We start from the raw sequence: 27,878 nt of genomic DNA on the forward strand, positions 1-27,878 counted from the left end.
CATGATTGATTATATTCTTATAATGCATACGCTATTCAACCCATTCTGGTTTAGAATACGGATTGCTGACTCCCTCCGTCCACCCAACTCTTAGTTTCTCTAGTGATTTGTTTGCGAACACTTTCCGCCGTTCTCCATGGATAGCGTGGTACTGCCCTGCTTACAACATGAGTCTTACTCTTACTGTATCTTGAACATGGTCAGAGAGCTAACCAAAGTGAACATACATGAACAGTCAAACCCAGCGAACCGTCTCAACACAGCCTCGCCGCCGGGATGTCTTGATAGAAAGGATGTGCAGTCGTAGACGATGTCATCAATCACCAGCCCTGCTCACGTTAGTTCTATTGTACTTCCGCTTCAAAGGGCAATCGATGTAGGTGTAGTTAACGTACAAATCTCGGGGTTATCCACTCCGTTTCGTTTTGAGACTTGGTCCGGGGAAATGTAGGGGAGGACCATTTTGTTCTTTTTGTTTTCGTTCACACCGTACATGATTGGAAATGCCGTGAATTGAACCGAATATCTTGATATTCTAATGTAGATAATAGAGACGCTAGAAGCTAAAGAAACAGCTTATATAGGATAACCTGTCACAAAACATGACGTCTCAACCACTACTACTCCCGCCCATGGTTCGAGTCCGGGGTAGAAACAAAAGGCAGGATCTTTCCCGGTCCCAGGACCCAGGAATCTGGGGCATATCCCTGTCTAGCCTGCTCATTAGTGGCAATTTGGCGCCTGTGGGGGTTACGTTGACTTCGCGTGGAGCGGATGGAAAGGGTTCGGTGGGAAGAAAGGAGGGTATTGCGGGTATTGCGGGAGAGACTTGACCAGTCGGGTTCTCGATATTGCCGTGGTTCTATGGGTATTGTGGACAGTGCATCGTCGGCCAGTGCGCTCCAAGTGCGCCAGGGGTTAGTCTTAGGCAATGTATCGGTGAACATAATGGATCGTGGGGTGCTCGCGTGGTGGCTGGGTTTGGGGTTGGGTGCGTGATCACTCATTCCCAATCTCGGGTTTCGATATTGGCTTGGCACTTGCGAACTGAACTGCAGTATGTCTTCCATATCTGAGAGGCTACGCGAGTCAGTAGGGTTTCCTTTTGGTGATCTTGTGACAAAGAGTGTGACATGTCGCAGTGGTGCTATGCACAATGACGATAGCCCTTATGCTCAATGACAAAGGGTTGCTCTCATGAGGCCGGGGCCCATGAGAATAAATGATGTCAATGACAGGGCCGTTGCAGGGATATGTCATAACAGGGTGATGGCCGGTGCTCTAGGTGTATCAAGATAATGACAATGGTATCGATTCTGAACGATATTCAGCATGAGGGTGACGCCGGACAGCTAAGAGGGATTGGGATTTACATCGATATTGCTGAATATGGTTTGCTTGTTACTAGAACTTATGCAGGCCAAGTCTCTATCGTAGTCTACTGAAGTGGAATCTCGATAGATTACGCTTTATTCATCACTCGCCGAACGAGAGCGAGTTTGAATGCAATGAATAAACCGCTAGGATAATACACAACGGGTGCACGGACCACCAAAAGAACTTCCCCTTGTTTGAACAACAGTTGTTTCAACAAGACACTTCAAGCCATGATCTAGCTGGTCTAATTGATCTCACAACTGACCAATTGCCAAATATTTCATGTATTGAGCTCTGCTGCCTGTTTCGCTTTGAGGAACAGGGTTTCTACAACGTCACTCTAGTAGAAGCCGCATGCAGCAAGGTCGCACACCAACCTCGCGGTAATTCTTTAGAGGAGCTGTCTCCGTATATACAGATAGAATGAGACAATTTTGCTCTCCCATTCCATGTCTACATATTGTTCACCTCAGGACCAGCGGAATCAAACTCCGCCAGAGAACTCCCACTAAAGCATTCTGGGTACATAGGACCGGTGTGTCTCTCCTTCCCTGTCGATAGTCTACAATTCAAGCGCTACACCACTAATCAATGAACTCTACCAGTGTCCACGAAGGCTAGCCCAGAAGGCCTGTTCAAGTACACGTCAGGTCGATGGCTAATAGATGAGGAGCACCAGCTCGCGCAGCGATATGTCAAGTTCCATGTTAACAATCTGTGCTCCAAGGCAGCATCGGTGTTCAGCGACTCAACAACATGCATGGACATTATTAAAATAGAGGGAAACTTTAACAAGGCTTTTCTCCTTACAATGGACGACGGCCACGAGGTGGTAGCAAAGGTCCCTTGTCCGAATGCTGGACCGCCCTCGTTGACCACAGCTTCCGAAGTAGCGACATTGAACTTCTGTATGTTCACATATTCCTTCTACCTGAGCAAAGCATACTTATATTGGCAGTGCAGTCTCGTACGTCTATACCAGTCCCAGTGGTATTCGCTTGGAGCCCAGATCCAGCGAACCCTGTAGGCGCAGAGCACATCATCATGGAAAAGGTTCCAGGCGTTGCACTTGGCGAAAAGTGGGATAGCATGAATATGCTAGAGCGTTTTGAGATCATAACCCAGATCATCCAGATGGAGAGCGAGCTCAGAAGTATGGTCTTATCCGCATATGGGAGTCTGTACCTACGTGACTCACAACACTCGCTACCGCGCGACTTTCAATATCATCCTCTACCTGCTGATTTAGACCCCGATGGCTCGTTTTGCGTTGGTCCGTCCTGCCATCGAACTGCCTGGGATGGGATATCCGGAACGCCTGATGAAAAGAAATATACAGGTCCCTGTATGTTCCTTTGTCTTTATCAATGATCTGGCTTCTGACACGTCAAGGGTCCTCACTGTCGAACTTCGCACTTTCAAATGCACAACTTCGCACTGGCTCATATCGCAAACTCCAAAGGCGAAGTACAAGAACACCTCAACCGTTTTGGCAGAGTCCAATCCATTGATGAATACATCAGCCTACTCCACAAGATCATCAAAATCCTCCCAATACTCTCGTCCAACCCAGAAGTCCTGGATGTATCACCCCCAGTCCTCTGGCACACAGACCTCCACCTCCACAACATCTTCGTCGCCCCAGATAACCCAACCACCATCCAAGGTATAATAGACTGGCAGTCAACACGATCCGCGCCCTTGTTCACCCAAGCGCGGTTCCCGGAATTCCTCAGACCACCCAAGAACTATATCCCAGGAGCCCGGGTGCCACGCTTACCGGATGATTTCGAAGGATTGTCTCCAGAGCAAAAGGAAGAAGCGAAGAGAGACAACACTTTGGCGTCGCTGTCAAAATACTATGAGCTGGCTTGTCGGGGGTCTAACGAACCAGCGTATAACGGAATGAGCCTTGATCGGAGGCTTTGGGAGCCGTTTACCCCTTGTTCGCTTCCTGACTGTGGAAGTCTGGTTCCGCTGCGGAATGCTTTGATCCGACTTTCGCGAGGTTGGGATAACCTCGTATTGCCCGGTGTTTGTCCGTTTGGATTCACTGAACGGGAGCTGGAAAGGCATGCGGAGCAGGAGGAACAATATAGTGACATGCTTTATCTGTGGGACACTGTGAAGACTGGGCTTTGTACGGATGACACTGGATGGGTGCCGAATGATAGATGGGACGCTACGAATGAGGTGAATCGGGATCTATTTAACATGTATATTGAGACTATGAGTGAGGAGATGACACCGGAAGAGGCGGCAGCAATGTGGCCGTTCCCACCTGTACCGGTGACTCAATGAAGCTGATGAGGACTATGCTTGGCGGGCTAGGATATCTGTTATATCTGGTCTTCATGGCCGATGACCGGTAGAATAATGATCATCTCTCCTCTTCTGATTATATACAACGTTCTACAGAACGGATTGACGGTGGTCGAGGCTATATTTGAACAGCGGAGTGCTACGTGTTGGAATTTATGCCGGGACTATGCAACCACACAGCATATAGATGAAGAGAGCAGCTGGTGAGAACAGGTTGGGAGCATTCAGACCGGCACCTCAGTTGGACACCGCTCGATCAAATGCGACTCTCCCAAGGTACCCTTCAATACCAACACCATGTCATCAACAGTCGACAAGAACTTTAAGTACGAACTGACGGCCACACAATACCGCCGGTAATTCTCATCTCGCACCAGCGTCGTATTGAAATCCGAAGCACGGCGCTGTGCATTCCATTGTTCGAAACACCGCTTCATCAACGGCGTTGGCAAGCGTTCTGGCAGAGGAAGGCCTGATTTCAGCGCCTGCTCGATCACACTTAATACGGCCATGATATCGCCAATGTGATGGTCGTTGAGAAGACCCACGTTCTGGGCAAACCGTTCCTGGAACTGCTGTGGGAGACTGGTCGATAGGACGAGCAATCGACCTAAGGCTTGATTCATGTCCTGGCAGAGGACGTGCATGTTTGCTAATGCTGCTTGGTGGAACGGACCAAGTGTCATTTCAAATTTTAGGAGGCCAATTGAGCCTTGGATGGACAGGAGAGTTTCTCCGATCTCGAGGGCGATCTTCTCAGCTACTGCACCTATGGGGCTGTTGGTTTCTGGCCGACCCCAATGAGATAGCAAGAGAGCATAGTGATCAGAGAGCGTGCCGATAGTATTGGACAATGTCTTGCAAATATGCCGTGTTGCGGAGGGCGGGCGGGGAAATATCTGGACGATGAATGCGGCGACGAAGCCTAGCAGCACCGTGACGAGTCGCTTCCAAAATGCTTCGTAGCCGTGTCCCGGTAGACCATACTGCGATATGTGAGTGTCATCGTAACTGAAGCCGATAACCAAAACAAATGTGGCGCCGCCCATCATGGCCGCCATGGTCAGGATTGGAGGCAGGAACAAACGCCACCACATCAGGATGGCGGTCATCACTGCCGTAATTGCAGCCAGGCCATAGGCATTACCGGGACCATTGCCAGCCCCAATGTACCAGGCGACCATGCCCATCACACCCCCGACGACCGTGCCAATCGTGCGACCGACGAGCGATACGGTGAAATCGCCCATGTACACAAGCAAGGTGGTCTGCGCGGTGATCAGAGCCCAGATACCTTTCTCCCGGTAGTAGAACCCAGTGCTATGTGGAATAGAAGCAGGTATTGCCACCGCGATCGTGACGACCACCATGCGCAGTGCATACATCCCGCCGGGATTCGTGAACCAGTGATAAAAGCCGGTCAGCGCTCTCACCACCAGGCCTCGCCGGATAGGCCTTCCGGAGCCACGGCTGATCTTCAGACGCCGATACGCCTCTTTGGCTTGCTCTTCAGCATCGTCAGGATCGGTCGCGGGAGCCGCGGTGAGGTCTTCTGTGGGTGCCTTTTGGTGTGGGTTCACCAGCCAGCTGAAAGCGTAGCGCAGACCCGAGGGAATCCAGATGCGGTCCTCAGCGCGCGCTTGCATTAACCGGTGGACCTGGGCCAGGAGTCGTTCTAAAGTCTCTGCAGCGCCGAGGATACGTTCCTCCATTACCATTCCAAGTACCATTCCGCGGAGGGCATGCGGTCCCAAGTGTTCGGCCGATTTCAACTGACCATTTTCATCAAATAAATCAGCATGGCTGTCGAGAAGCGCTTCCGTGGTCTGTGTTGCACATGATGCTCGGGTTGACTGCAGCGTCTGCAATACGCGATCCGCTCTCGTCGTAAGCTCATTCAGGTGATTTAACGCTGCGGCTCGACGAAACCATCGGCCAGAATTGGCCGCGTGCAGAGACTGTGCAATGAGTTCACTGGTTTCCGAGCACAATTCAAGCAGTTCCGTGGTTGATTTTCTCAATGCTTCCAGTGTGCGGTGTCGAGAAGCCCCGTGCTCGGGACTGTCCAATCCTTGTAGTACATCTGCGCTCTCCTGTAGCTGATACTGTCCGACGTCGTGGGCTCGTTTTTCCTGCACGTCGCTTTTGTCAGATGCCTGTGGAGAGAGCGCTTTGATCTCTTGTAGCTTTCGGTCAGCTCTGAGGAGGTTAATGTGGTAGTCCATCAATGACATAGTGGCTAGAATAGCCTGTCGCAGGGGCTCTTGTAACGTCTTTATGTCGTCTGGGCTCCAGCGGCCACGAGAGAAGTCAAGGGGCAGGAAGGCCAACGACGGTTGCATGGCCTTGATTGCTCCGATGGTCTTCGCTTTAGTGGCCGTCAGCTGCTGCAGATCGAGGGATTCACCTGCAAACTTTTGCTGGGTGCACTTCAGCGGGATTCCTCCTAGGCGGACGAGTTGCTCCATCTGTGTGAGGGCCACAAACGACGTCGACTGCGGAAAGAAGACCAAAGAGCAGGCAACCCCCAGGCCAATGCCGATGGCGCCTGGTTTAATGAGGACCTCCGGCAAGAAAGCCTTGAATGATGGCAAACTTGGCCCGAAGAGAAGAAAGAGGTCTGCGATGATGATGCCGAAAATCTGTGCCAAGGCAAACTTCGGATTGGCGACACGGACGCGAGACATAAAATAGACAAAAGCACAGATCATCACGTAGAAGATAACAGTAACGCGGGCATCGAGCATGAAGCCATTGTACACGAGGATTTGAGCCTCTACAGTTGGATTCGTGCCGGTTTGATTGCCGATCGCGACCGCTTGCTGTTGCAATGCCTGTACCATCGCCTTCGTTTGTGCGTCTGGTCGGGCCGCTAACGCGGCTTTCATAGTGAGGAGCCCCCAGGCCCACGCAAGACACATGCCGAAGAGGAGAGACAGCGCTGCCAGCAGGTAGACGAACAGGATTCCTGCTGGGGGGGCAATATACAGCAATAAAGCCCCGAAGAAGGTCGCGATGCCGATCTCGTGCAAGGCTGGGCCGATGAATATCAGCAGCGAGGCCACCCAGGCCGCGGCCCAGCAGCGAAAGAGTACCTTCAAGTCGCGCGCATTGAAGTGGTCCAACCAGGCCGGCAGCTTAAATCGACGACCCCGTTGGCTGCCGCTACCGCCGTCGGCAGCATCAGAGGACTTGGGATCGGGCATTTTTCAGCACGACATGGGGGTTTTAAATCGTGGAAGTCGGAGAAGGACGCGAGGAATGGAGGTCGGAAGTGCGAGAAGTCGGGATCGGAGCCGTGGAACACCCCTGGGCCCCTGCGAATTAGGCTTGGAGGTCAAGAAATGCAACCATCAAACCCTGAGCTCCATAGCATCCAATAATATCGCCCAATTTTGAGGTCATGACGGAGGATCAACACCCCCACTAATCAGATCGAGACCGGTTGTCCATTCCGTTCAGGGCCTGCGTCTCTTCAATCAACCATTAATCGTTCTCTCCTCGTTCCAGCCCTAATCCTCCTGCCATGTGCCGAGGTCCATTATCCACTTTCGGTTGGAGTTAAATTTTCTGTTCCCATGAAATAAGCATTCTGAAGGGGAATCAATAATAACAATAGTAATAATAAAAAAAAATTGAAAACAAAAACAGACAAACTATTCTTACGCTTCCTAGTCCCTACGTGGACGACCACATTGGTGGCTCTTAATGCTGAAGTCCCATACGGCTTCGGCCCTTGTCAGTGAGTGAAAAGGACAGGGACAATCATCCTTTGCACATGAACCGTAGTTTCCTAATATTAGTATCCTAACACTGAAGTGGAGACAACGCCATGCTGAGACTTTCTGTACCTGACAGCTGCTGAATTGGTCAGATCTGCACGAGATTATCCCCTGGTCGTGGTTCTTTTTCACAGAGGCTGGTATTTGGCAGTTTCGACAGCATTTGTGATGAGATGGCGATCCATGTTTGATAAACCCCGAGCCTGGCAGAAACGCAAGTTTCGACCTGGCCTTAACGTAGACCTGGCCTTTCTCCTCGCCGATATGGAGTCACCGGTTTGACCATTGCTTCATACCCAGGAATGGTGCGGCTGCAATGTGCTTGAAGATCCTGGAGAGAAATTGCGCAGAATGAACTAGATACGGGGACTGAAACTGAACGACTACTGTCGATGGGGGACTAGGCACCTTGGCTGGATGCCACTGCCACTGCTTTCCTGGAGACTGTTGGACCGGCCATAGGGGACACAGAGGAAGAAAGTATGAGACAGAATTGGCAGGTTTCTAGAGTGGAGAAGAACACATCGCTTGAAACTATTGTTTGTATGGACATAGAACGTGCCTAACAGGATGTGATTAGTAACGTTTCTCTCCCAAGGACAGATCATAGGTACCTCGGAGAGGGCCGTGAGACGAGAAGAATCGGCCATCAGGAGTCTAGATCGTCTGGGTCCCGCCGGGAATCCCTTGGCAAGAGGTTACGTGCAATCGTTCTATTCGCTGGCTGGGTTGCTAATGGATTGCCTGATGCGGTTCTATACATTACATGCATGTCTACACGGCCCAATCGTAGGATGGCACCAGGAGGAAAACTTCTTGGATGCCGTTCCCCCTGATTCTACAAATCTGTACTGACAACGACCAGACCATCGTCGGACAACACATCTCATTCTAACGCGTGGAGTCTTCCGATTCACTGCCCTTTGCAATGGCACACTCGGGCTTTGAGCATCACTGCCAAGTCGGCACCTTCGCAAACCTCTTCCACAATGAAAGGCAAAGAGTCCTGCTCGTACCGATAGGCAGGAAGGTAAAGCCGAGGTGACTGACAGGTCGGCGCGCGAAGGATGAATCGGACTCTTCCCTGCTACGACAAGTCTGAGAGGGATTGGCAGCCAAAGCCTCACAGTTTGGGTTTTATCCCCACCTGGCATACTTTGCGCCACTCCTGAGCGCGACACGAGAGGGCGTGGAGCCCTTTGTCTGCCTATAGTGTGGATCAATAATGCCCCGCGGGAAATGGACTGCCGACGAGATGGGCACCAGTGCGTCAGCAGCAGTCGCCAACACAACATGCTTCACCGTGGCAATCCGCGGAGATTCCACCATGGCCGTCACGATAACTAAGCATCCAAGCCCCCGTCCCGACATGCGAAACGAAATTGCTTCTCACCATGCAGAAGAGGAAGCAATATCTAGGAGCGGAAGACTTCTACAAAGGCAAGAGATCAGCACCCTTCCGCATACAATGGAAGTGTCTGTCCCCTAACCCGATACCAGGTCTTAGATTGTTGGATTCCAAGTTGGCCGCGATCCCGATCATTGTTGCTTTCGCACCCATTAAAGTCATTGCGGCCGGAGGATTTTTCGCCGTGGCCCACCTCAAGAACCGACAAACCACCAAAGACCTGGACTACCTGCTGGAACCTGACTGGGCGAATGACAATGACATCAAACAATCGCTTCGGGAGGCAATCGTGCAGGTCGCGGACGAGCTGGGATACCCGCAAAATTGGGCGAATGACGATGTCGCCCTGTTCGTGACCAAGCAGGCGAGGCACTTGCTGATGAGCCTGGCCTTGAAACAGAATATTGTACTTTGGTCCGGGAATCAGATTACCGTTCTTTCTGCACCGGTCGAATGGGCGTTGGAACGGAAATTGCGACGCATTTACGCAGCGGACCGGGGCCGGAAGGCTGAACTAGATCTATCTGATGCGCTGGCGATGCTGAACCTCTTGAAGAACGACAAAGGGGGGAAACTGGACATGGAATATTATCGCACATTAAACATCAACGGCTTCGACGTGGTCCCGGATCACGAGACGATGCAACGCGTATCGGCCGCTTACAAGGCAAAATACAATGAGGAAATCTTCTTCTGATCCTACGGAGATCGATGGCCATGACGGGACCATATGCGGCACGAGGTGTTGCCTTGGTGGCCCCGTAGCAGCCAGTGCTGGCAGAATCATGGGGGGCTCATACGGTAAGTCGCCCACAGAATCTATATGACCAGTCCTAATATGTGCGTGTAGGTTTGGGGGCGGCTGATTCAGATGGTGTAAAGCCAGCCAACATTCGTGACGATATTTCGGCGAGCAAAGACTTTGTTCACTCCATCTGCCTCTAGCACAAGCTTGCTATCGTCGGAAATATATTCGGGTGGAAACCGATCGAGGTCTTCGGGGGAAAGTGCCGGTACCGAGCTCGTCCAAATCGGACCCGAGAGGGGCGCATACGGAGGGAAAGAATCCTTTCCTGTTTCTCGCATAATATGGTTGCGGTCCCGACGTAGACCTAAACTCAACCGCCAGTTGAATGCAACCACGAGTTCTTCCACCAGACACGCTAGAATGGCATATCGCACCGGATCGGTATCCCGTGGGTCGCGAATACCCTGCAACGACCAGTTCCGCTGATACCAAAAGTATTCCGTTTCGGGACCGAGCGCCTCGTACATACCGGATACCATTGCCTCATACATTCGGTAGAGGGATCGTATGGGGGTGTCTCGCGCGCGCCAGAGTGGGATACTCCGGAGGTCGTCCAAGTTTTCTAGCTTATTTTCTTCCAATTCCACATTGCCGAGAATATCAATGGGCGCAACCGGGTCTGGAACGGGAAATTTCCAGCTTGGAAATGGAATCAATAGGCGTATTAGAGCGAGAAGGGGGCTTTCATGGAATCGGCGTAGTCGGACCAGGCTGCCTCGGAGCCGCAAGGGTGTGCTGAGATTCCGAAGTCGCCAGAGCCATTGGTACAGCCTCAAGCGTAAAGACTTTTTGCGGGATGGAGGGGACATCAAACTAGGGGAGGAAATTTAATTCATGAAGAGAGAGTGTGTGAGTGTGTGCATTTGGCATGAGAAAATGAAGACAAACAAGCGGTCAATTTGGCACCTGATTTCATGACCGGATTAACACTTGTCCCGCTTACTCTGTTTTGGAGAATCCGGGGAATGTGACGTCATCCCCAGCCTGCTACTCTTCGATCTTCTCCCACAACATTGAATATAACGTTCAACATCTATGGCCTTCCCAGCCCCGAATTCTTTCATAAACAGAGACTATGCCTACGACCGGATATTTTCTGACTTTTGTAGACTTCCTATAGGTTTGCTAGCAAGACACGCTGAGGTCCTATATATATTTATTGATACCTCCTGCAGGGTGAGAACGAGGGCAAAGACGCACTGTCAAAGAAGGTAAGCCTTGCATTGGGGTCTGTTTGAAGCCGGTCTTGTCCAAAGGTGAGACGTGCTGTAATGAAGGGTAGTGCTTCGCCGGATAACCGCTGGAGTTGGCAACTTGTGGACAGACAATTATACTCCTGATCTCTCCACGTCTCTATTCTTCGCCAAGTCGTTGTCCACAACGTCATCCAAAACTGCCTCCCCTCTCTTCATAGCTTCCAGCCTAGCCAGCTTCAACCTCCTTGTCGCTCTCTCCGTGTCCCTGGTTATCCACCAAGTGACAAGGGTAGTCAAAATACAAGCCGCTATCAGCCCCATCGTAACGGCAAATGGCACCGTATAATGCGGCGCATACTTGCTCTGGAATATCTGCGGTCCGATAGCACCCCCGATCTGACCGTAACTATTCACAAAGCCGATCGAGAAGGCAGAGCCAGTCGCACGGCTCGTGGTTTGTACGCGCCACGGCCACATCAATGGGAACCACGCACTTCCTAATGCATTCGCGATGACGGTCACGGCATAGACGGCGCCGTTGCTGGGGAAGCTGTAGAGGACACCATAACAGGCGAGGATGACGACTAGGAAAGATAGAGGGTAAAGAGGTCGGGGAAGGCGGGAGCTGTCGGCCCAAATACCGAAAACGCCGATGCAGAGGACCGTTAGGACGGAGGTAGGAATGTTGAGAAGCTGGGATGTTGCAATGTCCCTAATTTTGTTCAGCTTAGCATACCTATAAAAGCTTAGGGGACATACGTGAATCCTAGGTTTGCGATCACAGTCGGTTGGTAGAATCGTAGACCGTGCGTTCCTACGGTAAAGAAGGCCCATATCAGGGTAAAAAGCCACAGCCGGCGGTCTCGCAGTGAATCGAAGATTTCACGGAAATTGAAGTTGACCTCTTCAGCTCGAGGTGCGTTGCGTGGCAATCGGGCCTGGATGAACGCCTTCTCTTTCTCCGTAAGCCATTTGGCTTGAGGAGGGACTGTCACCTCATGATTAGTCTCACTATTTATCGTCTCCAGCTAAGGGATGATATACATACAATCAGGAAATATGAATATCAATAATATGCCGAACACGACAGTGATAATGCCCTCTGTTAAGAAGAGCCTGAACATCTCTGCGTGAGTAACAAATACCTCACAGATACGACGAAACGCACCATTGCCAACCTGATAATCCATGAGACCCGGACACTGTATCAAACGCGTAGGCTAGTACGCCGCTAATAATTCCAGAGAAGTTTCCAAGGATATCTTGTCCTGTTAGTACTGCAAATGCTTCGGCAGGCCGGCTCCCGCTTACAAAAGTAAAGCAATCTTAGTGACATCTCATCAGGCCGATACCAGTAGCATAATTGGAGAATAACTCCAGGAAACAATCCAGCTTCGAACTAAACCATAATGTGAGTCATCTACATGACCGAATCAAATCACCAGGGGCCCTACCAAGCCAAGGATAAAGCGCACCGCGTACAGTCCCTCCTTATTCTTGACTGCTGTATGACAGGCGAGGGCAATTCCCCAACTAATCTGCTGCTGTCAGTTTCGTATCATGTAGCAATCCCATTTAAACGCCTACCATGATCCGAGACTGCCACCTGGAGGGAAGCAGTCGTTTGAATAACAGGTTTGACGGGGTTTCCGCAACAATATATGGAATCTAAAGGTGTCAACGAAATCGCGAAGAATGCCAATCGATACCCACGTAATAAAGAACCGTAACGAGATTATATTGATCAGTGGTCATGCCAAGTTGTGTCAATATATTTCTTTCTGTACCCTTGTTCATGATCCTCGCATTCGCGACCTATGTAAAGTAGGTCAGTATTGTCATTGAACAAATGAGTACTCTCGTACATTCTCGGAATCTATATTCTTCAACAGAAACATTATCGCACAAAGTGGCATGATGTGCCAATCGACCCGACGCAACAGCTTTTTCTCTTCCTCGGCAGTTAGGGATGTTCGTGCCCTCATCCACTGGGCATCGAATCCCGAAATAGTATCAGTACCAGCGTTCTCCTCGCTGAGTGTCTGACCACGACTTGCGTAATGGAGGGTCTTATCTTTCCTGTCGCCATTAATGGAGCTTTGCTCACAGGCGACAGTATCTTTAGTGTCTCTCATTCTTGTCCTTACTCTAGGGAAGCTCGGTGGACAAGGGGGTGTCGGACATATGGGAAACAGGCCAAACCTAGGATTTTATGCTTTTTAACTAGGAAGTATGCATACACTTTCTAGCGGCATACGCCTGGCTGAATTAAACTATTACACTTTACCGTCCATTTCCTACCCCAACAGCGCCTATCAACTGCATGTACAGAAGCAGGATGATCTCCGGTTGACGTGCTTCGAGGATCAGAGCACGTTCATACTACTGCAGCTACATCTGCGGACTTCATCCGAAGCACTACTCCCTAATGCACTAGTCTTCAACATCGGCAATCAAAGTAGGAAGTTCAGCACGGCATTCATTAGCTTCTTCCCCACTTCTATCACATCATCAGTTCGCTTGCATAAGTCGCTCTAGTGATAGCTCGATTTTCCAAGGTCATGAATGTCCTTGAATTAAATCTGCCGGACCTCAAAGGCTCGGACGTATTTGGATATGCAGTATAATCCCCACATTGTGACTATGAAAGTCTTTTCAATGAAAGTTACCACATCGTGATATCTCCTACTTTATACTGCCTCAGCCACATTCGTCTCAGATTCCCTCTTTGTCACCCCTTTGTAGAACTGCCGCTCCTGATAGACCTTTACATCGTCCTCGGCATATATACGGCCCTGCTTCTCCTCCTTGATTCTTAACCGACGGATTCTACGGACATCCCACTCAACATTCCTTGTCAACCACCACGTCCATAGGTTCGCTAGACAGGCGGCACCAATTACACCAGCACAAATGCCGAATGGGGTTTTATATCCGTTGTATGCAAACTTGGACTGAAAAAGTTGCGGTCCAATAACGCCGCCGACCTGACCAACACATGACTGGAAAGCTAACGTGAATGCGGCACCAGTAGTGCCTTTTAGAGATGATGTTCGCCCTGTGTCAGAGTTAGTACGTCGGGCTATAGAAAAAGGGAGCTATCGCGGAGTGTAGAAGCAAACTTACATGCCCAGAACGGAATGAAATATACCGAATAAAACATATTGCCCAGCACGCACGAGATATAGATCCCGACACGGGATTCCAAGACCGTTAGCAAAATGAAAAAAACAAGCATCGGCCCCATGATACAAAACATGGTATATGCAGGGCGAGTCAGATATGCCTGTTTCAGGAACCAGCCTGAGAAGATAATCGCCAGAACTGCCGCCGCAGATGGCGGGATATTTAGCAACTGATTGCGTGGAAGCCCGGCAAATCCAAGGCTGGTGGTGATCGTCGGAAGCTCCCATGTTAAGGCGTATCCTGAGAAATTGACGAGAACCTGGGATAGCATGAAGGCATAGGTTCGTGGATCCTTGAGCGATGCGATCACTTCTTCTTTGGAAAAGTCGGAGTCTGCTGTTTTGGGTGCGTTCTCGGATAGTCGTGCTTCGACATAGTCCTGTTCTCGTTCTGAAAGCCACTTCCTGGTCCTGGGGGACTTAGGCCAGTCCGGTAGGACAAGGTAGATGACTCCGGAAAAGAGGATGGTGAATAGACCTTCTAATAAATAAACCCTTGGGGCTGGTTAGTTCAAGACGTGTGCAGTGTGATTTGATACTAACCATCGCCATGCGCTCATTCCACATAACCCGTTCATATATGATATTCCATATGCTAACAGCGAACCTACAATGCCAGACGTGTTCTGAAAGCCGAACATCCACATGATGGGCTTGCCCATCTCATCGCTGCGGTACCAGCCGCATAGTTGTGCCGCTATTCCGGGAAACATGCCTGCTTCGCACATCCCTAAGAGAAAGCGCAGCGCCCAGAGAGTTTGTTTGTTCTTTGCTGCCGCATGGCAGGCGAGGACAATACCCCACGTTAACATGATTCGCGACTGCCATAGACGCGGCGTGAGCCGCTTCAGTAAAAGATTGCTCGGAACTTCGAAGACAATGTAGCTGATCTATAAGATGTTACTCTTCGTTCATATTCTGCTCCTGATAGCTGTGGACAGAGCTGAGAACAGCCAAATCGGAGTTTTGCAAATGGATCAAAGGCGAACTAACGAAGTAAATCGACTGGACCCAATTGTATTCGTCCGATGTCATCTTAAGTTCGTTTAGCACATTGCGGTCCTCTCCAACTTGCAACACCTTGACGGAGGCCGCATTGGTATAATCAATCTAAGATGCATTAACATGAGTATTGAAACAGCAACTTTGCGCAAATCAGAGAATGACGCTCGGTACGTACAGTTTTGATAATATACATCATGCCAATCAAAAACAAGAACCTCCTGTCAATCTTCCTCCGGATTCGCTTGTCCTCTTCCGACGTAAAAGATTGGAGTAAGGCTTTTCTTCTCTCATCTTCTGTTCCAAGGTCGGAGCTGCTCTCTCCAGCGGAAGACAACACTGTTGAATTCGTGATTTTCTCCATGGCTGCGGTGAGGACAGTAAGCAGCAGTGAAGAAAGTAGGAAACTCAGGATGCAGAATCCAGAAGAAGGAGATAACAGCTAGCAGCTACGTCGCTAGAAGAAATACGGCGGTATTCATGCATCATGAATGAAGGCCAAAATGGCCTCTGCCAAGGCTTAAACGGATATGCACAATACCTCGTGGCTATCACACAATTACTCCCTTTATCCTTCTCCAACTCAAAGGCCCGCCCTGCCAAGTTTAGATCGAAGTTAATTGAGTGCGGAGAAAGCAATATCAGTTGGCATGTGTCGCTCACGCCTTATCTATGGGGTGATCCGTAAACGGGATGACGTGCGCATATAGATCTCAAAGATGACAGCTAAGGTATTCGTAAAACGAGAACATCTCCGTTTCGTTCGTTTTTGCAATATGCATGCTAGCATTGGAAGGAATGAAAGGTGTTCGCGCTATTCTGTTATTTATCCTAATTTGATATGGAGAGTTATACATTTATTTCATGGTCATAAACTGCCCAAGCTAATTCCCTGCCATCTGGGCAGACCTTCTCCTTCTCCACTCAGGCGACTTGACGCGTAGGATGACCATTGCTGACCCGACTAGAATGAAATTTAATATTGACAGCCCTGTGAAACACCAGCCCCATCCCATCCTCACGGTCAATGGATGAATGATCGCTGCAGTAACTGCCGCCGCAGGGCTACGAAGCATGTTTCCCAATGCAAAGGCCTGGGCAGCCTGCTGGCGGATACATTCGGTAAGGAAAGCATTAGTCGTCACGAAAATCCAAGACATTCCAAATCCCACTGCGGGCAGATCCTAGCCGTTAGCTTGATTTCTCTCGTTTTCCCTTTACAGACCGTAAACCTCGCCAAGGGAGGCAGACATACCCAGAAATGTTGACACCAGCACTGCTGCCGGATGAATTGCCCTATCAACAAACCAGCCAAACATTGCTAGACCAGCGACGCAGAGCAATATGCCTCCAATTTGGTCCCGGAGCCTGGTCTCCGGGGTGACTTGATCTTCTCCAAGGACCCTGACCATGCGAGCTCGACGCCAGTCGGATACTCGGCCGCCAACGATGGAGCCCACAACCATCGCAACACCAACGGCAACATACCCAGCCCCAACCTGGGTCGAGTTCCAGTGATAAACATTCTCCAGCGCTGTCGGAAGCTGGACCGCGATCCCAAAATATGACGAATAGAGAATGGCGGTGTTGACAGAGACAATACCGATGGGAGGATAGGTAAAGAGACGCCAGTAGCCTTTTAGAGTAGGCTTCGGGGGAGGGAGACCGCGCTCGGGCTCGGGGGCGAGGCAGGAGAAAGGGCTGGGTGGCCATAATACCCAACCTTTATCACTGTACGGCTTTCCGTTGCCTACTCGGGCTCGAAGAGTCTCCGGCTGGAATAGAAGCATGATGAGCCAAAGCACAGCCGCCAGTATTGCTAGGCTTGTATCAGAGCTGCAGGAATAAAAAGGCAAGAGAGTCGCATACCCAAGAATGCGAAAATCCATCTCCAGCTTGCTTGACCAACGATTGCGCCTCCCAGAATCGGACCCAAAATAGGACCGCACTGAGGGCCCAACATGAAGTATGACATGGCCCGGGCACGTCGCTTGGGTTCCGTGATCTGTCTATACGGTGAGTATAACTAAACCTTTGGCAAAAGAAAAAGGGTACTGCATACATCAGCGACTGTACCGGCGCCCATCGACACTACAGCCGATGAGCCAAATGCTTGGACGATGCGCAGAAACACCAGAGCACCAAAGTTCGTCGGAAGGACAGCCATCAAAACATTTGCGATGATATATACTACTAGAGATATCAAGTACAATGGTCTTCTACCCTTCCAATCCGCATAGCTCGACCAAAAGAGGGGCTATGTAAACGTTAGACCATCGTCGCTGGCAACCTGGGATTGTGTCAAAAGACTCACACCGAAACCGAATACCGCCATGAATACGGAAACAGTGGCATTGATCGCTGCAGCGCTTACTTGGAACTCATTTTCTAAAACAGGCAAGGCAGGAAGGTAAATATTTCCTGCCAATGGACCCAAGAAGCCGGCCACTGTGACCACCGCGAGAATAAACACTCTCTTCGGGCGAGAGAAGGCCGTATAGGGCGGCGGTTGAGCGACTGCATTTGCTGTTGTTTTCTCCGGCGCAGTACCAAAGTTTGACGGCTTTTCCCCCTTTGCGACTGAGCCTGGCTCGTTCGGTGGGCTGGTGGCAGGGCTTGTCATGTCCGAAAATATGCTCGAAAGACCAACGCGAACGCCTTGCACGAACAAAGCAGTTCGTGTCCTAGGTATAAGAAAGTCTTGAAAGTTTTACTTACTAATGAAAGAGAGAAAAATAGGTAATAGTAATCCTCATTGAACTAGTTAGTCACCCTAAACCTCGTATCACCAGTGGAGTTCCATGGTGAAAATGCAAGGTATAATAATAAGGGCTATTATTCTCCACAATAAATCGTACCCATGAAAATGTGCTCAATCCTGCGCACATACACCTTGTTAGTCAGTATGCCTCTCATAGTTGGCTGGGACTTTGGCTTTCTTTTCTTTCATACGGTTTATCTGATTAGACTAAGGCTTTCTTGACCATTACTTATATCAAACATCTTTCATATTTGCCTGGTTGGTCATCTTGGTCTCGCATTGTATACTCTGTCTATAGATGACACTGTGAACCCTCGCTATTACACACTTTACATGTCACTAATATGACCATGCGTTCCACAGATCCCATTCTGAGAGGAGATCGGGATAAGGATGATATCCGCACCCATGAACAGAATACTGGTTCTGATGAAGAGTACGCCAGCGAAGCCACCATCAACAGTCAACAAGTGGCCTCCCTCAGTACCAAGAAGGCACTATGGGCATACCTAATTCTCTGCTTTTCTGTGAGGATATTCCAAGACATCTTTGTAGTACCTCCTTTACTGATGATTGAAACAAGACCGGCCCGACTAGCTCAATGGCTTTCAATTATGTCTCGGCGGCAATCCAGTCTGCAGCGAACACCGTTGGCCATCAGCCGGGATCAGACAAACCCTGCGCTCGCCGAGGGCATATCAAATGCTTGGTGAAGTTCGGCGCAGGAGAAATTGACTATGTCAGCTATGTGTATGCTTTTCACCGTAATCTTTGGGGAAGTGCCACTGACCAAACCAGGCTCTACCTACGCTCGATTGGTCGCGCCATGGAAGGCGTTGTCACTATCATGACTGCTGGCGTAGCAGATTACTCGCGTAAGGGCATCCCCACTATATGTTTCACCAAGGCCTCACGGGGAAGCACTCACTGACTCGCTCATTGCAAGCCAGGATATCGAAAAACTATGATGTTGTGCTCAATTCTCCTATTTGGCGCACTGGCGCTGCCGTTCGCCGGTCTAACAAAGGCCGACTATAGCCACCTCAATGCGCTCGCGACCTTGTATTGCTTGCTCACTACCGTACAAGGCGTATATACCGTTATTGAGGCATCGTACATCCCAATTTTCATGCGCTCGGTGGGTGGTTTGCACTCTGCATCTCCAGCAGCCGATCCGGACACAAAGCGTACATGGAAAAAGGGTTTCACTGTGAGTGTTCTGGCATTGGTTGCAAGCAATGTAGGAGGTATTGTTTCCTTGCTCATTGGTATCATCCTCGTTTACGGGATCGGGTCATATGCGCAAGTGGGCTACTTCAGTTACCTCCTCGCCATTACAATTGCCGGCTGCATTACGAGTAAGTATGGCTCCGCGCCACATATAGATTCGTATCTGAACCGTTTTGTGCAGTTGTCTTCGCGACCATTGGTCAATTCATGCTCCCCTCGGTGCCGGGTCAAGAGCGGCCCAAGGGTCAGAATCTTTTGCTCCTCGCCGTGAAAGGGTGGATACGCATGATTGGGTCTGCACGTCAGTATCCCGAAGCATTCAAGTTCTGCATTGGCTGGATCCTGTGGAACACTGGCTACTCCAACTTCCTCGGCTTGACTCAGTCGCTCTTCCTTGAGGTCACCGGCATCGCGAGAGGCTCGGGCGTCTATCACGTTTGGTCCTTTACCAACGTGATCTTCGCCTGCATGGGTAGCTTAAGCTTTTTGTTTCTCTATCCACATGTCCGTGTCCCGATCAAAAGCTGGGCCTATTTCTTCTTGAGCGTCAACTTCCTGTGCGTTCTGTGGGGATGCATTGGGATCAGCAACCACGTCACGATCGGGTATAAGCATGCCGCCGAGTTCTGGGTGGAACAGGTCCTCTTCATGAGCACCAGTAGCGCGCTGCGATCCTATAACAGGACGGTCTTTGCGTCGCTCATCCCCTGTGGGTCTGAGGCACAGTTTTTTGGTCTCGAGATCACGCTGGATCTTGCCACTGGATGGATTAATCCCCTTGTCCAGGGCGTGATCCAAGATCATACGCATAATCTGCGGTTTCCCATGATCCCTAACGTGTTACTTATTTTCCTTGCGGGCTTGCTGTACATCTGGGTGGACATTCCGAAGGGTATCGAAGATGCGAAGGTGCCATTGAGCGAGGCTAGAGCAGGCAACTAATGGCATATCATGGGAATTTGTCCTATGAACATTTTGTGAGACAAGTAGTCTATTGTTTTGTAACATTGTATTACGATTGGAATGAAAGAATGTTCTGCTCCGTTCCTGTGCATCTGCGTGGACCCGCGACAGACAATAAGCCCTAATGAAAGGACGTCCCCTGTTGTTTCTGTAGTGACCGTTCCACCACTTGTCAACTTTTAAAGCTTCCCTCGACTGACTCAACTCCGTGGAGTAATTTGCATCACATCGGACGGCTCAGCAGGGCATGAGTCGCACCAAGAAGCGCATCCGCGGAGAACTTAGAAATATCGCGTGGCGCATCTTGTTCTTTAGCGTCGCTTGGCAGGCAAAAGGCATTGTCCAAGTCTGGGGCGAAGGAACACAAGCACCACATCGCGAGATTAAAAATGTAAGCACCAGAGAACTTTTGCGCACATTTCCTTTGACATGGAGTAGCACAGACCATTGTTCGCTTCGCTCTTTCTGTTACCATTCATGTTTTTCTATAGTCAGAGCAAGCCGGAATACGCGAAAAAAGAGAAGAAAAGAGAAGTTTTTCTTTGCCTAGTTTTGGACATCGGAGATTTCCGGCGATTCTGGTACGTAAGAGAAGCTATTCTACGAACCATCCTGCAGAAGCCAAACTGCATTGTTCCTAAGAAAATAAAAATAAAATAACGAAGAGCGAAAGAAAATGAAAAAGAAAAAAGCACTCCTCTGACTTGTTTCCTAGATGCAATTGGCCTTTACTTCCGTTCAGTGAAAACTAGACGGAGAGCTCTTGGGTACAGCGGACCGGCCTGAAACACTACGAGTCAGCCTCTGCTCCTTTCTTGCTTCCCTCGAGGATGCAGCCAGCCCCAGGAATTAAAAACACGACTTACCGGCGTCTTACGATCTGGCCATTCAGGGTCCAGCAGCCATGAGAGTCTGCTGATCAGAACAAACAGCGCCACTCGGGCCTCGAGGAGCGCGAATTTCTCCCCCAAGCAGGCGCGGCTACCACCGTGGAAAGAAACGAATTCCGCACGGGCTCTCCTCTGGCGGTAACACTGCAAAATCTCTGTGTTACTTTGACCCCACCGTTCTGGCCGGAATTCGTCCGCTGTCGGTCCCCAGACTGCAGGGTCACGGTTGGTAGAGTAGCAGTTGTAGCCGACGTATGTGCCCTTGGGTATGTAGATCTGATTTCCCAAGACGAGGTCTTGTGACGTCCTGCGGTTGATGAGTTGTGAGATAGGAGGCAGGAGACGGAGGCTTTCGTAGATAACGGATGTCAAATAGGGAAGCTCGCTGAAAGCAACCTTCGAGGGGTCTTGTGTATTACACGCGTCGACTTCCTGCCTCAGTCGAGATTGTACATTCTATCACATCAGATACGTCCACTATGGATGATTTGACGCGCTTACCGGATGCTTCGCAAGCAGATATAGCATCGAAATCAGGAGCAGTTGCGGGTTCTCTTGTCCGGCGACAAAAAGCACTTTCAGGTTGTCCCGGAATTGCTTCTCCGTGAGTACCCCACTATCTCTCGCAGCAATTAAACGTGCCCCTAGATTGGCAGGTTGGGGCGATCCCTGGCCATGCCGTACAGAGCGCTCCAATGCGGCTGAGAATTGTTCCACCATGTTTCGGGCTCTCACACGGCACGGGATCAGCCTACCGAATCTGTCCAGGACTGGAAAGTTCATGAAGATGGGTTTGAAGATCTCCCTCTTTACAGCTAGTTGGAGCTGATGAAGCGATGGTTCGTTTCCTTTGGTAGGTTTCTGTATCTTTGATATCAGTGGTGAATAAGCTGGACTCATTAAAGAAGGCTACAGACGTGGTTTGCTTGCAAGAGTACTTGCGAAACATTAGCGATGGTTAACTGTTGCAGGAGATCCTGAACAAGCACACCCCGGTTGCCCACGGTATTCTGCCGCATTAAAAGCGAAGAGCAAAGCTCTTCTGCATTTGCGGCCACGAGACCTGTGTCAAAGTGCCCCTGAAGACCCGGCGTGATAATGTCTCGATAGAGTCGCCATGTTGTGCCGCGGGAGGAAATCACGTTGTCACCTTTCGGCACAACTGTCAGCAATAGAGCAATCGGGTGAGAGACGGGAATAGACCTAAGAACTCAGCCAGCACGCTGTGTGGAATCTTCTTCTGGTTCCCACTTTTCTGATACAAGTCCTCGTTTCTAAAAATCTCGTTGAGATAACCTGATCGTTGTACAAGCAAATTCCATTGCCCCGCAAAGAATATCTTAATAGCTCCATGGGTTTGGAGAGGTTTCTGGATATGCCTCCTGTAGATTTCCTCTTGGTCGATATCGCGAAACAAGGAAAGCAAAGTCACCCAGAAGGGAACAGCAGGGATATTTTGAGGGTACCGAGGCGGTATGATCCTCGAAAGGATACAAATTACCAAAAACAAGATCCCTACCCCGAAGGCCTTCACGATAATGATACAGAGAGCGTGCATGACCATTCCGCGGGAAGTTAGTGATTCGGATATTGCAAAGAACACGGCGTGCTGGTGTCTTTTAGAGCGCCAAATATTGAAGTGGAATGAACGGGTGACCGCATTGGTCCTAGTAGACCTCCTAAGGACTTGAATCTTGTGGGAGTCATGAATAACAGCCTCATGCTAACTGGCTATCAAATGACGAAGCTGCCGAATTCCGCCCAAGTGTAGCGCCAGTGAAATCACAGTGGGCTCTGTCTGACCCTCGTGTAAGTTCTATTCGTATCATGCATCAGGAAGCTAAGGAAATAGCATGGACCCATTATCCCCACTAACTGGATCCTCAAGGGTCCGGTGTCAGATCCATGTTCGCTCTAAATCCTGCCACGGGAATAACAGATTGTGCTGTTCGCTAGCAGCCTTTCAAGTTGCGTAATAATACGAGCACCGGGTAGACAATAGTGGGTGGATCTGGCTCTGGCATGATTCAAGCATCCCCTTCTGGCCGTCGCTGTTAAAAACGCCCTGAGTTAATGGCTTGCTATTGTACGTGATAGACCTAGAATTACTTGCATTTTACCTCCAATCTATGAAGAAGACTTCTGCATATTCTGCCGTCAACATGGCGAGAACGAGCATCATACAGAGCGCAACTGCAATGCCTTCAATCCATGGAAGGGCGCTAGGAGTATATGTACGAACTCCTGACGGTGGTCTCATCCGCTGCATGGGACTGCATTCGCAATGGATCCAATGTACCTGGTCAGCGATTCAATCGACAGTCATGGCTACAGAGCCAGGTTTGGGTCATTGCCTTAAGGTTTGCCTACCTGGAAATGATGACGACTTGGAATTACAGGAAGTAGACATCTACGAACGACAAAGAGCGAACATGGACAGCATCGTCGGTTTCATGCTCAAACCTGCTCCACCGGGTTGGACGATAGGCTCAGTGTCGATAGATCAGTTCTTTGCGGAACTGATCTTGGACCGTATCGATGTCACTGCTACCACTCTTCCAGCAGTAACCGAGCCTCCAGTAGACCTAACAGTTGAACGGATCGTGAATTTGTTCGACAAAGAGCTCCGGTATTGCGTGCAGAATGACCAATGGGAAACTCAGGGTCGAAATTACTTTGCAGAGAAAGTGCGGTTTTTTGTGTATCATAATTCCACATTGCAATTGTGCCTTCCGGCGTTTCCGTGCAAGTCATCGAATCTTGAGAAGGTTATCGGTGTCCTTCCGGATAGGGGCGAGGAAATTGCCTTGCGCCGACTGCACGCGTTTGCACATAAGGTCGAAAAAATATATCCACCTGGAGCTAAAATATCAATCATCAGCGATGGTCACGTTTTTAGCGACTGCAGTAAGTTGTCAATGATTCATGCCCCTGTGATATCTTACAACTAACGGCCATGGCAGTCGGGGTTGATGATGAGACGGTAGATGAATATGGTGAACATCTCAAAGTACTCAATCGAGCCATCTCTCTAGCCATGAGCGAAGAAACGGAGCGAGTTCAGTTTCAATCTCTTGTTGACCTGTTCAAACTGACATCGTTCTCACCTTTGACTTCCCCGATTGCTGTCGGAATGCTGGATCTCCCCGAGCTGCAACATTACCTCGCCACAAACCTCGACAATACCGCAGAATTATGTCGTCGAATTCTGGTAGCCGGCTGTCAGCCTTCCGAAGAGAGCCTTCGTACACAAATCGAATCCGGAGACAAGTCCACCTTAGCTCTGTATCGTGGGTTCTCACGATTCATGCTCCAGGACCTAGATCGACATCCACTCACACAATCACAGTCGCGCTCACAACGAAAGAAGCTTGCAGCCAAAGTCGCCTTCGAGATGATCTTGCGAAACCAAGCGTATTCCAATTTGATTGAGCTGATATTCCCGGATTGTCTACGCCTGTCAATTCATGCCCACAATAACTCCGGCCCCAAATTCGGGATCAGACTGTTTGACACTGCGACGGTACGCGCTATTGGCCAACTAGATTCAATCGGTAGTAGTGGTATCAACAGTGATGAAGGCGATGTGACTGCATCGCATCTTCTTCATATACCGACACCGTGGCATAATTGTATCGTACAAGTTGCAGGTGACCCCAAGCTCTACGTGGTCAAAAATGGTGTTGTCAAGGAGGGTTCGTTCATTCCCAAGTACAGTGCTGACTTGGTCACCGGGAATCTTGCGAAGGGTGAAGGGGCTTTTGTGTTGTTGAAAAGACACGTGGATTCAGTCAGCACAACGTAGTGTCTTCCTCACTGGTTGTTGATGTCTGTCACTTTACTCTCCTTTGAGCCTTGTTATGTATGTACTTTTTGGACATCATGACCTCATCCCCTCACGTACATTGGAGGATTTCCTTACCATATCAGAACTGCTCAATGTTTGAACGCCTATTGTATATCGGGTTAAGACGAGCTCGCTGCTGATGATATCATAAAGCGTAGTTTCCTTCTAGAGAGCCACGCCAATGTGTCTATGGTAGGCTGTCCTCTTGTATGCTGCCTGTCTTTAGCGAGCGAGGAAGATATACAGAGACCTGAGCGTTAAACTTCACCCATACCTACGGAGAGCTAGCCGTTGCAAGCAGTTGGTTAGGTGACTCATTGGCCGTCATTATTGGTTTCTCCCGTGATAAAATCTCCAATCATTAGTACATTCCTTGGTATTCGCATGCCCACAGTGTGATCAACTCGTATGACTTTAGCACTAAGGTTTAGCAAATGAGGTATGAGAAGAAAGTAAACACCCAGCATGCCAAAGCCGAAGTTGATCTGGACGTGAATGGGCGTTTCTCACCTTTTGTCCAGAATCACCAGAGGTAGGCAATCAAGATTAGCTTCAAAGCCTTGATGGATATCTCAAACCTCGAGGTATCATCAGTGGACGAAGGAGTTACCATAGTGACCGATCGGCACATTCAGGATAACATCAGGCACCGTATTTGGATCCCCATGATTTGAGGCTATTCCGAGATAACACCACGACCAGGAGTGGTAGTAGCCACCCAGAGCTGGTGGGCCCACCGAAACATGATAAGGATTGCACAAAGTTTAGGAAATAACCCTCGTAGATTCTTTTACTATGTCCTTGTAGCTTACTTCGGTGGTAGACGTGGGCAGTGAAAGAAAACCACCTGCACGGTCATATCGTCCCGTATACGGCGGGAGAACGGAGACCCAAGAGCGAGACGGCCTGCTATGAGCTCGTGGTGGTTTCCCCCGAGGGAATTGCGCACTAGGTGCACGGCAACGTTATCATCTTGGATTGTCGTTCTTCCCTCCTCAAATTCCCAGTCCACCCCGTTCCCAAGGTCACCGAAATCGACAGATTTATACTCTGCTTTCGGTTGGCTGTTTGGGTGCCCATGAATTTGTGCATCCAGCCATTTACCAACTAGATCTACAGCCTGCTGGTTGGATAGTGTATCCCACATGCCGTCCGTGGCCAGGATGACAAACGAAGGTTTACTCGGGTCAATCTTCGTCGTGGTCACAACAGGCTCGGCAGTTAGGTATGGTGGTGTGCGAACGTCATACCTTGGTGTTAGCGGTGATGGGCCCCCAAACCTTTCCTTAAGGTCCTGCTGCAGCTCCAAAGCCCACTTCCACCGACTATCACCAAAAGCTCGTGAGACCATCATCCCTAGTATCCGTCCATCTTTAGCTATGTTCTTTTCGCCCGGGTGCTCCTGGTTAATCCGCGCAACCTCATCTTTGTTGCTGCCAGTCTGATCGACTGACAATGGAATTGCCTCCCACTTGCCATCTGGTAATTGCTGTCCGAGAACCGCTCTGGAATCTCCAGTACACGCCACGTGTAATGAACTGGTGACCGAATCATACAAAGAGAGTAAAGCGCATGAACCAGCGTAGGCAGGAGCCAATTTCTTCAGCTTGTCCTGCAGCGGCTCGCTACTTTGAATAGTCTGCAAGGCTGTCTTTATAATCGAGTCATCCAGGTCCACAAACGCCTTCGTGATCGCGTGATGAACCACCTCATCAGGTATGGATCCTTCCTCGGAGGATGCTGACTTAACTTGGCCCAAGCTATGTCGCACAAAGGGCAAGAGTTGATCCTTCAGGAGCTCTGCTGTTTGCCAGCCCGCGTGTCCGTCAAAGACCGCCCACGCCATCCACTGAGCGCCATCATTCAACGGAGACGGGAAAATACCATGGGTGAAGCGGTCCTCGCACAGGCTATTGGACGCCAGCTGTGTGCCGTCATATCTATTCACTCCAGCAACACTCTTGACTGGAAATGAATATGCGTCTTTAGATATGATACGCGTCACTTCGTCTTTGGAAGGACCCGGCTCGGCCACTAAGTGCCCGGCTGGTGAAGCTTCCAGACGAGGCACATCGTCGTCGTGAGTGGCTGTCAACCACCAAAAGCCTGGTGCACTAACCAGGCCGGTAATTGCAAAGGACCTCCATGTTTTGTTGATAGCTGGGGACGTGTCATTCCTTGAGTAGAAGTTCCTGACCTGCGTCTTTGAGAGAGAATTACGGGTCACGCGACCTAGTAGACGCGTGCCACGCACGCGTAAGGACAGCATCGTCGACTGGGGGAGGGAAAGGCTCAGGTAATAATCTCAGATTGCGTTGCACCACGAGCATCCCTTGTTGAGGTTCTACGAGAATGCTTATATCAGTCAATCCCAAGTAAGGGGGTGATCAGTAAGCAAGTGTACAAACGATGCTTTGTTTCATTCGATGCGTTCTCCATCTTCATATATAGTGCACTAGTCCGGATGTGACTAGCGTGATATACTATCGCCCAGTCACGGGGTGACCGGAATTGCCTCATGTGGTTGGCTGCCAAATATAGTAACCCGCTCATCAATCCAGAACAAATTCATCGGAACAACAGAAGTTGATAACAGGATAAGCTGTCCGACAGACCTGAGAAATTGAATAAATTTCATGGAATATGTATGTATCTTTAATAGTAATATAGCTCGCAAGTTCTTATCCAGAGTTCACCTCATGAAAGATCATCGGAAACTGATATATATTTTCGTGGCCTCATATGGTACACGAGTGCTGTTGATATGTGTGAATTTCATCATCACTCATATGTTAACTACATGGTCGAGACCATATATATGCTGCCATATTCGGGCAACACAGAATGAGATATGTATATTAAAAAAGTGTCCCTCGCCAATACACTGAATAGAAGTTTTCTGTCTGGTACTAGACTCGAGGCTCGCGGAACTAGTTCACTATATCTTACAAGTTGTACTTGGTCTAACCTATAGTATGCCAACTGCACTGTATACTATGTTGTTAGGCAATGAGTATATCCAAAGGATCAAGACGAATTGTCATAGTTATATTTCAGAGTACTGAAAGATTAATTGCTGCGCTGAGCACATATACTCTGCATCGACA

At 49.6% G+C, this 27,878-nt stretch overlaps 11 protein-coding genes across 11 annotated transcripts; 4 read left to right on the forward strand and 7 right to left on the reverse strand.

The window, feature by feature from the left end:
• Window positions 1–31: 31 nt before the first annotated feature.
• Window positions 32–462, reverse strand: BDV37DRAFT_280005 (cytochrome b5-like heme/steroid binding domain-containing protein; the record flags this gene model as incomplete). Its single annotated transcript, XM_032086461.1, has 3 exons — window positions 32–156; window positions 228–329; window positions 396–462. The coding sequence occupies 3 exons, from the start codon at window positions 460–462 to the stop codon at window positions 32–34; spliced, it is 294 nt and encodes a 97-aa protein (XP_031944792.1).
• Window positions 463–1,731: 1,269 nt separating this feature from the next.
• On the forward strand, window positions 1,732–3,678 carry BDV37DRAFT_269248 (phosphotransferase family protein; the record flags this gene model as incomplete). The annotated part of the gene is made up of 4 exons (XM_032084331.1): window positions 1,732–1,760; window positions 1,999–2,285; window positions 2,336–2,722; window positions 2,840–3,678. The coding sequence occupies 4 exons, from the start codon at window positions 1,732–1,734 to the stop codon at window positions 3,676–3,678; spliced, it is 1,542 nt and encodes a 513-aa protein (XP_031944793.1).
• Window positions 3,679–3,801: 123 nt separating this feature from the next.
• BDV37DRAFT_18974 (uncharacterized protein) lies at window positions 3,802–7,385 on the reverse strand. Its single transcript, XM_032079637.1, has one exon. The coding sequence runs from the start codon at window positions 6,903–6,905 to the stop codon at window positions 3,924–3,926; it is 2,982 nt and encodes a 993-aa protein (XP_031944794.1). The 5' UTR covers window positions 6,906–7,385; the 3' UTR covers window positions 3,802–3,923.
• Window positions 7,386–8,503: 1,118 nt separating this feature from the next.
• On the forward strand, window positions 8,504–9,647 carry BDV37DRAFT_18976 (uncharacterized protein). The gene has a single exon (XM_032079638.1). It carries the CDS (start codon window positions 8,876–8,878, stop codon window positions 9,584–9,586), a length of 711 nt encoding a protein of 236 aa, XP_031944795.1. The 5' UTR covers window positions 8,504–8,875; the 3' UTR covers window positions 9,587–9,647.
• Window positions 9,648–9,671: 24 nt separating this feature from the next.
• Window positions 9,672–10,619, reverse strand: BDV37DRAFT_18985 (uncharacterized protein). The gene has a single exon (XM_032079642.1). It carries the CDS (start codon window positions 10,504–10,506, stop codon window positions 9,757–9,759), a length of 750 nt encoding a protein of 249 aa, XP_031944796.1. The 5' UTR covers window positions 10,507–10,619; the 3' UTR covers window positions 9,672–9,756.
• Window positions 10,620–11,119: 500 nt separating this feature from the next.
• Window positions 11,120–13,028, reverse strand: BDV37DRAFT_269250 (major facilitator superfamily domain-containing protein; the record flags this gene model as incomplete). The annotated part of the gene is made up of 9 exons (XM_032084332.1): window positions 11,120–11,265; window positions 11,295–11,605; window positions 11,653–11,881; window positions 11,942–12,009; window positions 12,062–12,170; window positions 12,205–12,292; window positions 12,336–12,431; window positions 12,607–12,708; window positions 12,759–13,028. 9 exons carry the CDS (start codon window positions 13,026–13,028, stop codon window positions 11,120–11,122), a joined length of 1,419 nt encoding a protein of 472 aa, XP_031944797.1.
• A 555-nt stretch (window positions 13,029–13,583) lies between these two features.
• On the reverse strand, window positions 13,584–17,703 carry BDV37DRAFT_269255 (major facilitator superfamily domain-containing protein; the record flags this gene model as incomplete). Its single annotated transcript, XM_032084334.1, has 8 exons — window positions 13,584–13,951; window positions 14,020–14,573; window positions 14,622–14,899; window positions 15,259–15,446; window positions 16,336–16,899; window positions 16,950–17,085; window positions 17,143–17,337; window positions 17,395–17,703. The coding sequence occupies 8 exons, from the start codon at window positions 17,701–17,703 to the stop codon at window positions 13,584–13,586; spliced, it is 2,592 nt and encodes an 863-aa protein (XP_031944798.1).
• Window positions 17,704–17,946: 243 nt separating this feature from the next.
• On the forward strand, window positions 17,947–20,013 carry BDV37DRAFT_290758 (MFS transporter; the record flags this gene model as incomplete). Its single annotated transcript, XM_032088796.1, has 5 exons — window positions 17,947–17,983; window positions 18,205–18,368; window positions 18,425–18,716; window positions 18,792–19,199; window positions 19,253–20,013. The coding sequence occupies 5 exons, from the start codon at window positions 17,947–17,949 to the stop codon at window positions 20,011–20,013; spliced, it is 1,662 nt and encodes a 553-aa protein (XP_031944799.1).
• A 749-nt stretch (window positions 20,014–20,762) lies between these two features.
• On the reverse strand, window positions 20,763–22,646 carry BDV37DRAFT_269258 (cytochrome P450; the record flags this gene model as incomplete). Its single annotated transcript, XM_032084335.1, has 6 exons — window positions 20,763–20,816; window positions 20,901–21,380; window positions 21,426–21,785; window positions 21,842–22,086; window positions 22,128–22,533; window positions 22,575–22,646. The coding sequence occupies 6 exons, from the start codon at window positions 22,644–22,646 to the stop codon at window positions 20,763–20,765; spliced, it is 1,617 nt and encodes a 538-aa protein (XP_031944800.1).
• Window positions 22,647–23,248: 602 nt separating this feature from the next.
• BDV37DRAFT_280015 (isocyanide synthase family protein) lies at window positions 23,249–24,729 on the forward strand (the record flags this gene model as incomplete). The annotated part of the gene is made up of 2 exons (XM_032086462.1): window positions 23,249–23,831; window positions 23,888–24,729. 2 exons carry the CDS (start codon window positions 23,249–23,251, stop codon window positions 24,727–24,729), a joined length of 1,425 nt encoding a protein of 474 aa, XP_031944801.1.
• Window positions 24,730–25,397: 668 nt separating this feature from the next.
• Window positions 25,398–27,094, reverse strand: BDV37DRAFT_290761 (PP2C family serine/threonine-protein phosphatase). The gene has a single exon (XM_032088797.1). It carries the CDS (start codon window positions 27,038–27,040, stop codon window positions 25,580–25,582), a length of 1,461 nt encoding a protein of 486 aa, XP_031944802.1. The 5' UTR covers window positions 27,041–27,094; the 3' UTR covers window positions 25,398–25,579.
• Window positions 27,095–27,878: the final 784 nt, after the last annotated feature.

Source organism: Aspergillus pseudonomiae (assembly GCF_009193645.1).
Source record: "Aspergillus pseudonomiae strain CBS 119388 unplaced genomic scaffold BDV37scaffold_11, whole genome shotgun sequence".
Taxonomy (NCBI): domain Eukaryota; kingdom Fungi; phylum Ascomycota; class Eurotiomycetes; order Eurotiales; family Aspergillaceae; genus Aspergillus; species Aspergillus pseudonomiae.

Coding starts and splice junctions, on each gene's coding strand:
- BDV37DRAFT_18974 (XM_032079637.1), bottom strand. CDS start 6,905: ATGCCCGATCCCAAGTCCTCTGATGCTGCCGACGGCGGTAGCGGCAGC.
- BDV37DRAFT_18985 (XM_032079642.1), bottom strand. CDS start 10,506: ATGTCCCCTCCATCCCGCAAAAAGTCTTTACGCTTGAGGCTGTACCAA.
- BDV37DRAFT_290761 (XM_032088797.1), bottom strand. CDS start 27,040: ATGCTGTCCTTACGCGTGCGTGGCACGCGTCTACTAGGTCGCGTGACC.
- BDV37DRAFT_18976 (XM_032079638.1), top strand. CDS start 8,876: ATGCAGAAGAGGAAGCAATATCTAGGAGCGGAAGACTTCTACAAAGGC.